This window comes from Pieris brassicae, chromosome Z, assembly GCF_905147105.1.
Source record: "Pieris brassicae chromosome Z, ilPieBrab1.1, whole genome shotgun sequence".
Lineage (NCBI taxonomy): Eukaryota > Metazoa > Arthropoda > Insecta > Lepidoptera > Pieridae > Pieris > Pieris brassicae.
The window spans coordinates 8,713,513-8,727,278 of record NC_059680.1 but is presented as its reverse complement, the minus strand read 5'-3'; the positions used below and the strand labels follow the sequence as shown (position 1 = coordinate 8,727,278).

Sequence of the window (13,766 nt, the reverse complement as noted above, 5' to 3'; positions counted from 1 at the left end):
TGACAATGACGGTCCTTGGAATGCCTTCAAGGCTTTTTGTGAGGCCGTCATGAGTCAGAAAGAGAATGCGGAGCGTCAGCGTGAAAATGATTCAGATGCTCCGCCAGTAAAGAAACGACGACCGGGGCAGCGACGCCGTGTTTTCGCACGTCTGCCCTAAGTTAAGATTTGGAAGATTTGTGTGTGAGAGGAGTCATGTGGCATTCGCGTTTGGCGGGGGTAAGGATAGGGCTCAGCTGTTACCTGCCGTCGCCCTTTGGCGAGCTGAAGTCATCCGTCAGGTTTTAGTGGGTAGGGTTTATTAAGTCTGAGTCCCACATAATCCCTGCTGGTGTAAAATACCGTAGGGATATGCGTAAAAGCATTTCCTGACGAAAAAAAAAAAAAAAAAAGATTCATTTCTTCCTCTGATTCATTTATATTTGTTAGGTTTAGATTTGCCAACCTAAGAAGAAATCAATACCATCATCGGTACTCTGTATTCCAATAGCTAGAGTGCCACTGATCCCCACGATTTTGTATTCAATTTTGTCATAGTTCTCTTAATATTTATAATGCTAATGCATAATGGTTAAGTGAGTTGTGCATGAACCAATTCCATTAATAAGACCTGGTGTACAATGATGACTTACCCTGTACCAATTGTTATAATTAAACACATAATGCTTACATTTGCAGCTAGGAGCGGCGCCTGACCAAAAACCATTCTTTTTACATTCCCTGGTCTTGTCACCAATCAGCATATGACCTTCTGGACACTTATAAGCAATTGTAGCTCCTACTTTGTAACTGTTCCCTTCGATCGTAGTGTTTAGTAGTTTATCAGGACTCCCACAAGATGGCGGCACTGTAGGATGAAGATACTTTATTTTAATCACGCCGCTGCTACATCTATAATATTTATCGCAAAGAACAATGTACCCATGATTGTATTATTACTCCAACACCCAAAGGTGTTCATACACAATCGATTATGAAGTTTAAACACTCCATTAGGCAGTGGTAGTTATATATTTCATAGAGAATAATTACTGACAATGTAGTCGAGTAAAATGTTATGTGAATATTTCGCATTGGTTTACTTTCGCTTTGCTGCTGTGTGAACAACACGACATTCTCATATGAAACCGCAGGCATTTTATATTGTTCGAGATTTGTAGGTAGATCAGTAGTTTCTCTACTCTAGAGCAAAGATATTGAACATCAAGAATTAATTCGCAATTGCATTACACATATATTGAAATTATACGATGCCTGAAGCAGCGTTAACTGTAATAAAAAATTTCGTCGTGACGGTAATTGTCAATTTTGATGATTAAAATTTATATTACGTAAGCGAGGCCTTATCATTCTGTACAAATAGCAACTATCTAGTAGTTTTAGATGTTTGCAGTAACAAATTCATACAGAATTTTTATAGACGAGCTTCTCAAAAAACGACAGCGATACTGTAAATACACGTGAACAGGGAAACCAATTATTAAAGAAAAGTAACTTTGTTCCTTCTCTTGTGCGTGAGAAATATTTTGTTGTTAACCCCCCAAGCCAGATAAGGCTTCACTTATTTTGGTTATTTGGTGTTGAAACATTTTTGTTGATAGAAGTTCGAAACTACGAAACTTATATAATTTATATCTAAATGTATAAATTCAAATAATTAAAGGCACCGAGGGAAATGAAACACACAACCTACTACAGGTATTTATCTAATTGGAAGATCTATAACTGAAATCGAATCAGAAGAGTCTAGACTAAACCGACATTTATTAATAACTCTCTCCCTAATCGAACTCACGGCCTAGTTACTAGTTCGCATAAGGTTCTAATATATTATCAATACTTTGATATAGGAAGTATTAACGTTGTATTATACATTATATTGGCATATATTAATCTGAAGAAATAAATAAATTATTACCCGCAGTTCATATCAGGAAGGTATGTAATAGATTTCGTTCAAAGTTTCAATTCGTGGTCGGTGTAACCTTTACCAAATAGTTCAGAATACGGTCGCTGTTGCGTCATTAAATAAGATTATAGATATGTACCTATTAAGGAGACACTCACGGTACTGGCAGATCCAGTGCAAATAATCCAGATTGCATCCAACATCATTCCATAGCCAGGCTCGTCCGCCATCTAATACGGCACAGTTTTGTTCGCCATTGTAATTGTTTGGTTGATCCTTGCCCCACGTTGGCTTAGAAACTATTTCGCCTGTGAATCATAATGCTTGTGAGTCCAGCGTTTAGTGTTTAATTTTGAAATAAGTATTTCCTTAAGTTAATTATCAGTTAGATACTGAAATCATTTTAATAATTTAACTACCAGTATATTCTCTTTCAGAGTAATAAAAAAATGAATTCTATAGAACTTTTGGATGTGACTCGATGGCGTAGATATACAATTAATTGAACTCACCATCAACCCATTTCCATGTTCTTGACGTAAGGCCAGGCTCCTTTTGTGCGCCTATCCATACAAGTTGTGTTTTCAGCTGTGATTTACGACGTTCCAATTCTTGAATGAGATAACTTGATGTTGCACCCTAATAAAAAGTAATATTAAATAAGTGATCAAACAGTTATTAATATAGAATTAAAATAACAAATATTATAGGTAACATTTGTCTTTAATACATATTTCGATACACTGTAAAATGAAGTTTTAATAAATTAGTTTTAATTTGAAAATTACGCATAAATAAAACATTGGGGTTCACGTGAAATAATTACTTATTATTATTATTAGTTCAGAGCTTATTGCGCTCACAATAACTAATACGTGGTTCAGCAAAAATCAGGAAAAAGCTACGAGCCAATTCTTAAAAGCAATAAGTTTTTGGAGAGAATTTTGAAAAGAAAAGCTCACTTGAAACCCATTTATTAAGTCACCACCATGTGACTGGCATTGTTTTCTCGCATCTTCAAACGATGCGCCCTTGGCAACATTGAATTCGTAGCAGGTTCTTGAAAAAGCTGCTAGCTCTACGTCAGCTGAGGTTCCGGGAGGCGCACACCGGTCGTTCGAAAATTCTGTACGTAATTGAAATACAATAAACAATCATAAATGACTTTAAAATAGATGCCGTTAATATAACATTAATTCCTACGTAAATAATTCAAATTTAAATATTATGGAGAAATACTGTAATTGTAATAATAAAGTACGTGCATAACACTGAATTTTTTTAGAACGGGCCAGTTAGATCACATTGCTAATGAAACCTTTTTTGAATTTCAATTTTGGAACTCTTTGGTAACCTAATTCAGTGCATCGCATTCATTCGTCATTTCTTTTTGTGAATTGGAAAATCTAAAACTCCTGTTACACGTGAAAATGAACTGAACGCGAGAAAATTTTCGGTCAATGATTTATTATGACTTTCGTTGTAGGCTTACTCAACAACAAAGCTATGATAGGCTGCGATTAGCACATAATGAAGATCCATCTCGTGCCACTATTTACAATTGGTTTAACGAGTTTAAGCGTGGAAGTAGCAATCTCAATGCTGATCCGCGTGAGAAACGTCCTTTAACAGCGCCTACTGCAGATAGCATCAGTGCTGTACATGATAGAAGAAGATAGGACAGTGACCTATCAGCAAATAGGGGCAAGCTTGGGCATTGGTAAGAGTCAAGTTCAAACAATATTACACAAACATTTAGGCGTCAGGAAGCTTTGTACCAGATAGTTTCCCCATAATTTAACCGATGACCAAAAACACCTTCGCATGGACTGGTGAATATTTGACTATGGCAGGTGTCGAAATAATTCGTCATTACAGTCCTGACTTTTTTTAACCCAAGAACCAAAGATAAAATTCGAGGTATTCGCTTTACGAGCCCTGAAAATGCGGTGAAAGCGTACGAAAATGCCATATAAGATACCCCTTAGGAAGAATGGGCCCACTGCTTTTCTCAGTGGTTCCATCGAATGCGACGATGTGTAGAGAAACGGAGATTACTTCAAAATAAAAGTATTGGCAAGTTGCTACATTAAGCCGTTTTGCATTTTCTAAACATTTTCAGTGTTACCAAGGTATTCATTATTCCTTTTCAGCGAATCGATTATTTCACACACATGGCTTATTTATTATGTTTTTTGAGGATTAAATCAACTAACGATTAAATTAAATTAAATAAACTATTTATTGTTATAAATACATGATAATCTGCTTACACAACATTGAAAATACTCTAATTAAAATCGTGATTTAGCGCGAATGAAATAATCCGATTTAGTATTTTGTATCCATTATTCAGGTAATTGAGGAAAATGCGTATCAATTAAATGTATTTTTAAAAGCTCATAACAGATACCTTCCAAAATGTATGTAAACAAAAACATGTCTCAATATCTTCAATGGGGACATCAATTCGTATTGTATGCACAACCCACGGGAGATAAGACACAACTGAGACAAATACTAGTTTTTCCGTCTTGTAATACTATAATTACTAAAATTTGTTTACTATAATTTGCGGCAATACTCACCCTCAGTCGTGAATACTTCAACTTCGCAAAGCGAAAGGGACCCTTCGACGCCAACAAGTTGCAAAAACACATGTTGTCCGATGAGCGGTCGGGCACATGTGAAAGTCTTTGTTATTCCTTCATCTGTTGAAACAAGTATTCATTTAAAACAAACTTAATATAAAAGGAACAGGTTAAAATGTTAATCTCAAAACGATTTTTTATTGATTCTCCTACTCGTATTAATATCTTTCTAACAGATCTTTGCAACTCAGGAACGAAATTTTATTCCCGATTAGTCAACTGTTAAGACGTTAACATGTTTTAGCTCCCCTTTGAATTTATGGTTCACATATTTAAATTCTCATTAAATGGTAACTCAACAAACAATTCTTAGTACAACATTTAATTTACTAGGTATTTCTAGTAATTATCACATTCTAAAGTTTTCCTTTGAAAAGAAATACGGAATGCTATCTTATTGTTGAAGTGCCGTTTGCGGGCCATTCACTCGTCCAGCTTACGCCAAGGTCAACCTAACAATGGCTGGCTTCCAGCTTCCTACACGACAATAATTAAAGATTATTATTATAGCAGATATGCTCCATATAGGCATGATTGTTTAATTCATAGAAGCCGTTGCCGACAATTATACAATCTTTTAATGATCTCGACATCATCTCTATAATTAACTAGAGTAAGTGGTTTGTGTGGACTTGTCGATGTTATTATTTTCAAAATTACTTGTATATGAATACGCTGTATAATATCTCCGTGTATTAAATAAAATCAATAAAACAAATCGTTTCAGGTCATTATGAATGCATATGATAAAATATTGATTTTCCACACTCGTCTCTGATTGTTAACAAAAATACTAATTATTTTTTTAATTCGGTAACAAGTGATTAGGTCGTTTCATTGAAAGAGTATAAATAAAATAAAAATGTTTCTCAATATTTTATTGATAACTATTACAACCTCAATCGGCGGAATATAATTCTATAAAAGGACAGTAGTATCTTCCGTGAAATTAAGATTACAACGTCTAGAGGCAAGACGCCCGGTTTCCCGCAAGTCTCGTTTCTGAATCTCACCATAGGAAGCTTGCCAGTAAATAAACTAAAATACGATTTACAAGCTGTATGTCTACTTATTGTTAAAGATTTTTTGTATCTTATTAGCAAAATAAAGCAATGAAATATTAAAAGAGGATGTTGCATTCAAATTTTTTTACTATCGTTTATAATCTTCACGTTTAATTGTCTATTTTGACTGTAGACATTCCCAAGAGTTCTTGGACTAATTAGTCAGTCTATGTAACGACTTAGATATTGGGTTACGCAAAGTTATTTTTTTAATTATATAATTGACGTGTGAGCGGTTCACTGCGTGCTGATTATATTCAGATTATTCATGCACATATTAAAATTTTCCATGAACATTAGAGAAAATGAAGACTGAGGTGTGCATCTTCATAAACATTTTGTTACCATAATGTTATATTGATAATAGCTGAATTAATTTACATATATCATTAAATTATAAATTCATTTACATATCTTCTCAAATATACAATTTGTATAAGCAAGATTAATACCTTATATTTTCCGTGTTTAAATGATGTTTAGTTGATCTTAATACATAAATTTACCCCTTTTTAAACAGTTTACGTCTGGGTTTAATATTTACAATAGCATTATAAGGCGACGACCGTAATTTCAATAATCACCGATCGTCGGGCATTTGTAAGAAGAATTAAGTTTATATTATCTTTAGTCATATCCGCTGACATAGGTATGTCCGCTTTCATAACCGGCTATATAAGCCGGTAATTTAAAAAAAAAAAGAACCACTGTACAACGTGGCCTATGGTCAGAATTTAGGCCCGGCTGGATCGAGGGAGCTGAGGAGGACCAACATTAGATGGAAAATGGCTCAAGAAATTTTTCGTTTCGGAACTCAAACCACATTTTCGATAGTCTCCACAGTCTTAGATTAGAATACTTAGCATGAATTAAGATAATAATTATCTATGTTGATAACTAACATAGACAATACTAGAGGCCGGCGTGCGAATCATTAGCCTGCTTCTACACCGGTTCTCAAGTAAGCGCTTGTGAGAGCCTGTGAATAGCTTTCCACTTTCTTCTCATTGATGGGCGCTACTACAGATTTCATTCAATGAAAATGTTTGTGCTAATTAATTTTTGAACACGGAGAAATTGAATGTTATTATTACTTACAATACGAAGTCTTTGTTATTTTAACATAAACGCGTTTTTAAAGTAAAAGGATTAGATGACAGTAATACAGGATTCCCTTCGTTGTTTTGGTTATATTTGTCCACAGTCCATATTTGATCAAAATCGGGACAGTTTTTGGGAGATGTATATCATGACATGTATATTATAGAAGAAATTAAATTACTTTTATATCAATATTTGTATCCAATATTAGCATAACCTGATCACAAATAAAGGTCATAGTATTGATTTATGACACATACCTAAAAATAAATACTTCGATTTAAAATTACATATTGTATATAAATTATTTAAAAAGGAGTAACACAACTATAGTTACACTGCTAAACACGACTGTTGTAAAGCGCTAGTTGAGTTAAATTAATAATATAACGTAGATGTTTATATCCGTTAGGGAAACTTATTTCAAATCTAATAAAACTATTCTACTGTAGGTAGTAATCAATAAGTCGATATGAAATGACGTGGTATAAATATGATTTGAATGCACAGGCAATAAAAGATGAGATCCGATTACTATTATTGCCAATACTGAGCTCCGAAGTAATCTCGTCGATTTGAGACATATTGCACGTGGTAGTTGATTATTTTGTTGCTGACTCGTTTTAAAATAAGTTTTAACGTGTTTTTACGTAGAATATTTAGCGAAATTGCGACAATTATATGTTCATTAATGCCTGTTTCTCTAAGTGGTAGCAAAATTTATTACGTGTTAAAATATATGTAAAAAAGCTCTTCTACTTTATAATAATAGTTTCAATTGAATGAACACCTGCACGTTGAATAATACGTTTAACCCTAGGTGACGTTCCATCAGAAAAAAATGAATTTTCGGGTTATATACGCGTTATATATATATATATAACGGCTGTGGGGAAATGATCAAAGGTACCGGTGTAACTTTTATTTCATATTAAAAATGGAACCTATATACAAAATTGACGTTTCACTAAAAGCCATGTTACGATTTAAAGTTACCAAAGTTTAAGCGAATATTATCAAATTCAAAATTACCTATAGGCATATATAGAGACAATATTTAAGATTCGTATTATATCCTAAATGACGTTTAATGTATCTAGTCTGCAAAATATATTAAAATGTGGTTACAACAAGATATAGTTACTTAAGGCATCGTTGAGTATTGGATTTTATATTATAATTATGTAGTTATATTTTTACATTAGCCCTGTAGACTGTCGAGGCCAACTAACAATTGTACTTCTTAGTTGGTCAACTACCACACCTCTAAATTCTTTTCAGAAAAGTGGGGAAGAAGTTGGGGAAACGCAAAGTGGTTTTAATGAAACTGTGAATGAACTACTGACCGGTTGTTGGGAAGTGGTGTAAGTGCGTTGGGCAACAAATATTGAGATCGTAAACGGAAATAGAACGCTTTTGACGCAACTGTAAATATTGTTTACGCATTGTTCTTAATCAATCAAGATCTTAAATATATGTGTTACATATCTCAGTGTTCCACTAAATATGTAGTTCCGCGTAGAAATACATGTATCTATAATTAGCTTAGTAGTCATGTCACTTATAATATCTCAAAACAAAGCAACCTGTACTAGGACAAACTACATTGAACATTACAGAATGTAATTGTTAATTAAGAACCCGTACAAATCGTTGAGATAAAGAAACTTAATAAAAACTTAACAGCCATAAATGGTTGCTTTGAGGTATTACTTACCTATGGTACCAGGGAACCAGGCACATAAAGGATTTCTCTGGAGATCGGTACTGCTGTTTCCCACTCGTATCTCGAGATCCTGTAACGGTTGATGACCTGCACAGAAAGGCGGAATATAAATTGAGATAATTTCTTAATAAAAACGACTTCTCCTCCCTACTAAACCATATCTCGTGGTTTTGTATTCAATGGGCAAAGCCTATAACCCCGTTACTTGATTCCCGGTAATAATCATTTGGAAAGTTCTTTTTTTTATTCTGTAGGACGCAGGCAGAAGAAGAAAAATTAAACGCAGGCGTATAAGCGATTACATAAAAATTCTACTAGTAACTGTTATTGTTAGTACAATTAAATCCATAAATTAATTAACATACTAAAATCACTACGACCAACTGAACCACGGTAAGTGTATGTTAGAGCTAAACATATATAAACATATATACTATTGCTATAGAATGAAAATGTTTTACAAACTGCTCTAAGAATTAAGGAAAAGAATGTACGATCATGAATAAAATTGGTCACTTTAATTTTATCACGGTCGCTTTCACATTAGTCTAATCACGTGTTATTTCGACCAACTTAACAATCCAAGCATTTGATAGGATTACTATCATAAAACTATTGTCATTTAGTGAAACAAAGGAACATATTATAATTATCATTGAAATAAACTAATATGGTTCTAAATCCTAATGGATATCAATCATAATGATTACGGCGGAATTAATTGGTGTTCCCGACAAAATAGTTTATCACACTTGTTCACTTAAATTTTATAAACATCAGGCTAACTACAAAAAAAAATATTATACTGATAATGTATATGAAAAAATGCTATAAATATATTTAGACAATAGTTTAGCTTCAGTTTCATCCTAGTTAATACGTCGGATGTTTATATATATGTCGGTACAATAGCGCTGGTATCGGCTGTCATTTTTAATATAACTAGTATACTATCTAACTGTCAAAAAGTCTGTTCACCTGTAGATTTATTAATATCGGCGAATCATATAAAGAATATGACTGTTCTGAACTAAATTGATTTTGATGTTATAAAATTATAATAAAAATGGCGGCCGATATCAGCGCCATTGTTCCGACATATACATTTCTCGGAACTTAACAAGATAGTCCGTAATATAGCTCCGCTCTGAGAACCTTATAATATAATATTGTAGTAGCGTATATGGTAGATATGCTCTTTAATAAAACGTCCAATGCCGTGCCTTTAAAATATTTTTTACTATATGAAATACAAAGTAAAGCTTTGCTTTTAAATCCATAGACGTAAAAGTAAAAATAAAAACGAGTAGAGCCCAGTGAGTGATTCCCCCTGTTCTTTATACATAGCTAGATCGACGGCGCATTAGGTGGAATATTGATTCAATTAGATGAGTTCGAAGTCGTACAGATTGTTTCCAAAAATAAGTAGGTGACGTGTATATATTCTCTATATTTGTTAATGATCTTAAGTTATAGTTTGTCAGCTTCCTATTGATTGGACGTGCATGGTAAGGTGATAATAACGCCCGCCCGTTGTCAACAACTTGCGTTTCTGCTCGTAAGGCGCTCATAAGTAGTACGTGAATAACCTACTGATATTTACAATGAAGAGACAAAGCATGAGTTAAAAGCTGTATTATCGCTCATTCAATTCACGGATAGTTAGCAATGCAAACCATATTAGATTTTATAAATGAATAATACTTACCACAGCAACCTCTAGTTGTAACTCTGACAACTTTCACAGCATAATGCCGCAGAAGATCGACCTGCCACCACGGAGAAGCCTCCCTCTGTGTCTCCGTGCACCTCTTTCCATCATGTTCCGTGGTCTTTTCGCCATCATTACCATTACTTGCCATACCACCCCGTACAGTTGTTGATTGATTCGCTGGCTTGCGGAATGCTACATTTGTTCCTGTAAAAAAGTCAGGTAATTTACACAAACAGTCGTTAAGTGGTGGAATTGGTGTTAGTAATTAAGTTCAGACGAGACAGATTTCTCAAGAGCCGAGATTTTTATTATATTGTATTTAACGTGTCTGATATTGATGTTAATCCATGAACACATTTTGATAATATTTATTTTTACTTTTAACTACCAAATAGTAAATAATGCATATCAAATATGATTTACTATGAAAGACCTTGTTACGGTGACTGAGATACAAACTTGTTAAATATTTAGTTAATAATAATGGCCACTTAAATGCTAAATGTACTATTTTGACAGGAAATGTGTATTCAGTTGTTTTAAGTTTCCGTTATAAAACGATCAATACTAAAATGTGTTGTGTGGTGTATAAAACCAAATAAAATTGAATGCTAATAATATTAACAAATAATGCTTTTATATACAATTTCAATCATATTTTAATATAAACACGATATTGTTTCATACAACAATTATTAAGCTTCACTTAATCTTTTGTTTAGCGAATTGGCTATATATTGAGCACAGTTTAAGACATTTGGCCCATATTCAACGAAGAACTAATAGTGCGAGGTTGGTAAGAGATTTAGGTTTCAACTGATAATTTAAAATGTGACGTATTACTGGTCAAGTGCATTCTCGTTCTGAAAATATCCGCTTGTCAATACTAGGATTCTGATAGTAATAAGCTGAATTTAACATTAGGACTAAATACGGAACAGCTAATTTCGCAGTAATAATTTAAAATAATTACTTAAACTAAACTAAACTAATGTAAGAAATATACACGCAAATACACACACATGTCTGTCTGCACTTTTGCTACAATGACTCATATTTCTTCGCAAATGGTCATTGTTATATTTAATTAATGTAATGGTGTATGAGTGCTTCTTGGTTCCATTTATCCAAACAATACAGGATCAATTCAAGTCAATTCGAAAACTAAAAATAATTGTTTCTATTTATTATATTAATATAACTTATATTCCATTTGCCTTCCTTCCTTTTATCGACGTCTTGAATCAATTTAAAAGAGGTTCAACAATCGTGTTGAAATGATCTTCAAGAGAACGAACGAACTAAATTAACTAAATACAGTTTTAAGGAATATATAATACATCTATTCCCTTTTGCGATTGTTAATATTAATTCATTAAGTACTTCTAGTAGGTAGCTTTTACAGAGCTCAACCTATAAGCTCCGTCGGCACATCGCTGCTAATCTAGTGTAGTTATTAAGTCCTAATGGATGGGGGAGAAACGTTAACTCAATATCAATGAAATGCAAATATGAACCCTAAAAATATTATTAAGCGCCAGCTTAATTTCATCTCACTGCGAAAATTGGTTTTATAACCCGGAAAATATTAAATTAATATACGTTGTTTGGTTCATTAGTTTAATCATAACAAAGAACAGTCTGATTGAGTTTTTATAATTTAATTAGCCTTTTCTTTGTTTATCTTCCTTTACTGTACTGTGAATGTTTATAGGTCATTGACAAAACAATATTTTAATCTCACGTCCCTATTAATAACTAAAACTCAGACCTGTCGCTACTCATCTAAACATTTTGACAGAAAGATCTTTAGTTAATGTGATATTTTATAATTCTGGTTCTATTAAAACAATCTCCTTCCACAAACAATGCCTTAAATGAATAACGTAAACAACACTAAAGTTAGGAAACACTCAGTTTACGTCAAATTGTTTAAAGAAACGTAGATCCTAATTAGATTATTACAGTATATTATTTTATATAATTGTGTTGTCACCTACTTTAATCATTATTATGATCACGTACACATTATATTTAATCATTAGTCAATTGGAGTTTCTACACGCAATCTAATATAGTATTATTAGTATTTCCTATAAGGGGAAAATTATTACAAAAGAGACACAATTAAATATCGTCGCAGTCCTGATTTTAATAGATCCTAACGCTTGCTCTGTACTCTTTACATTCGGGAAACCATTTATTTAAAATAAATACGTATATGTCGGAGAAGCGGCGTCACTGTCATCTGCCATTGATATTATATTTCACTGAGCATATAAATTAACAAGGTCAACTCAAATTTTATACCGTTAATTCTTGTGGTTTATTCGATTTGGCAATATTACTAAATCGATTAATCGACGACTATTCGATAGTCGATAGTAATAGTACTTCCATACTTATGATAATTATTAAAAGTAATTTATAAGCTTTTTAAACCTTAGCAACTAATCAATACAGTACTAAAAGTAATGATTCGTTCCTCGTTCTTGTTTCCTTTTATTAATGCCTACTTTGCCCCCTTTGCGATTTCACTCATATTTACACATATGAATTGGTGGGGAGATGATAATCTAATTCTGCTGAATTTAGCCTGCAGGTGGTTATGCGCGATGTGTGTTAGCCACGTAGGTGGTAACAATTATCTGCAATTTCTGATAAACTCGTATTTTCGACGGGGGTTCTGCTTTTAACACAGTAAAATTGACATAAAAACTAAAGCAGATTTGTAAAATGATGTCTATGGTTAAGATTGATATTGAAAACATCGCGGAAAATGTGACGTATGGCAAAATCCTATAAATATTTGACGTACGTGAGTCATGCTTTATAAGTCATTCTAAAGTAACTCTTTGTTTCAATATTTAAAAAGTGAATACTAATAGGATCGTAGGGTTACTGCACTTTTTAAAATAACATTAAAAATAGTAAAACTTTTAATCTTGAAACATAATGCTTATAGTATTTATTTAATTACGTACCACAAAATGGTGAATCTCCTTTCCAATCGCCCCTTATGGTGCACTCTTTCTGATGACTTCCGAAGAGTTCATAACCCTCGTCACATTCATATGTGGCCAGAGTTCCAGGCACACTGACACTATTTGATAGTGATACTCTTGCGTTAGGTGGCACAGCTGGATGGCCACAGCGCTTTTCATCTGTAAAAAAATAACCATTTTAGTTTTCAGCCAGTGGACTACAGACAATTTTAAAAGTTTTTAATATATTCATATGTTTATTAGTTTGAAAATCTAAAAGATTAGAAGTATAAATGTATTTAAATCAATCTAAATGTACACATTATCTATTACGTATAAATCTATAAATTTAATGAAATTTGACACAGATACGGCCTTGTCGTGTCTGTACTCAGACACTTCCATAGACTGAGTTACAAGTTGCGATTTGCTCAATAAACTCCTACAAAAGTATGTATATTGTGTTTTATGACATGGTTACAATAGAATATAGATTGTGATCATTAGCTTTCTTTTGTTACGTAACGAAATGCAAGTAAAATACAAATGTGTACTAAAATATGATCATCGGCTTGAGCACGTGGCTCTTTTCTTATATAATACTGTATGTCCCTTTA

At 33.1% G+C, this 13,766-nt stretch overlaps 1 protein-coding gene across 2 annotated transcripts in view; it reads right to left on the bottom strand.

The window, feature by feature from the left end:
• The window catches only part of LOC123718724 (CUB and sushi domain-containing protein 1), a 48,729-nt gene that overhangs the window by 6,580 nt on the left and 28,383 nt on the right, over positions 1-13,766 (bottom strand). For both annotated transcript variants that reach the window (XR_006755062.1, XM_045675466.1), the window contains exons 2-9: positions 13,150-13,329; positions 10,160-10,369; positions 8,443-8,538; positions 4,498-4,620; positions 2,872-3,035; positions 2,422-2,548; positions 2,068-2,217; positions 671-847 (exon numbers count right to left, since the gene is read on the bottom strand). Coding sequence is in view for 1 of the 2 variants with exons in the window: in XM_045675466.1 (XP_045531422.1) it covers positions 671-847; positions 2,068-2,217; positions 2,422-2,548; positions 2,872-3,035; positions 4,498-4,620; positions 8,443-8,538; positions 10,160-10,369; positions 13,150-13,329 (1,227 nt within the window). In the remaining variant the exon portion in view is untranslated. The remainder of the gene's footprint in view (positions 1-670; positions 848-2,067; positions 2,218-2,421; positions 2,549-2,871; positions 3,036-4,497; positions 4,621-8,442; positions 8,539-10,159; positions 10,370-13,149; positions 13,330-13,766) is intronic.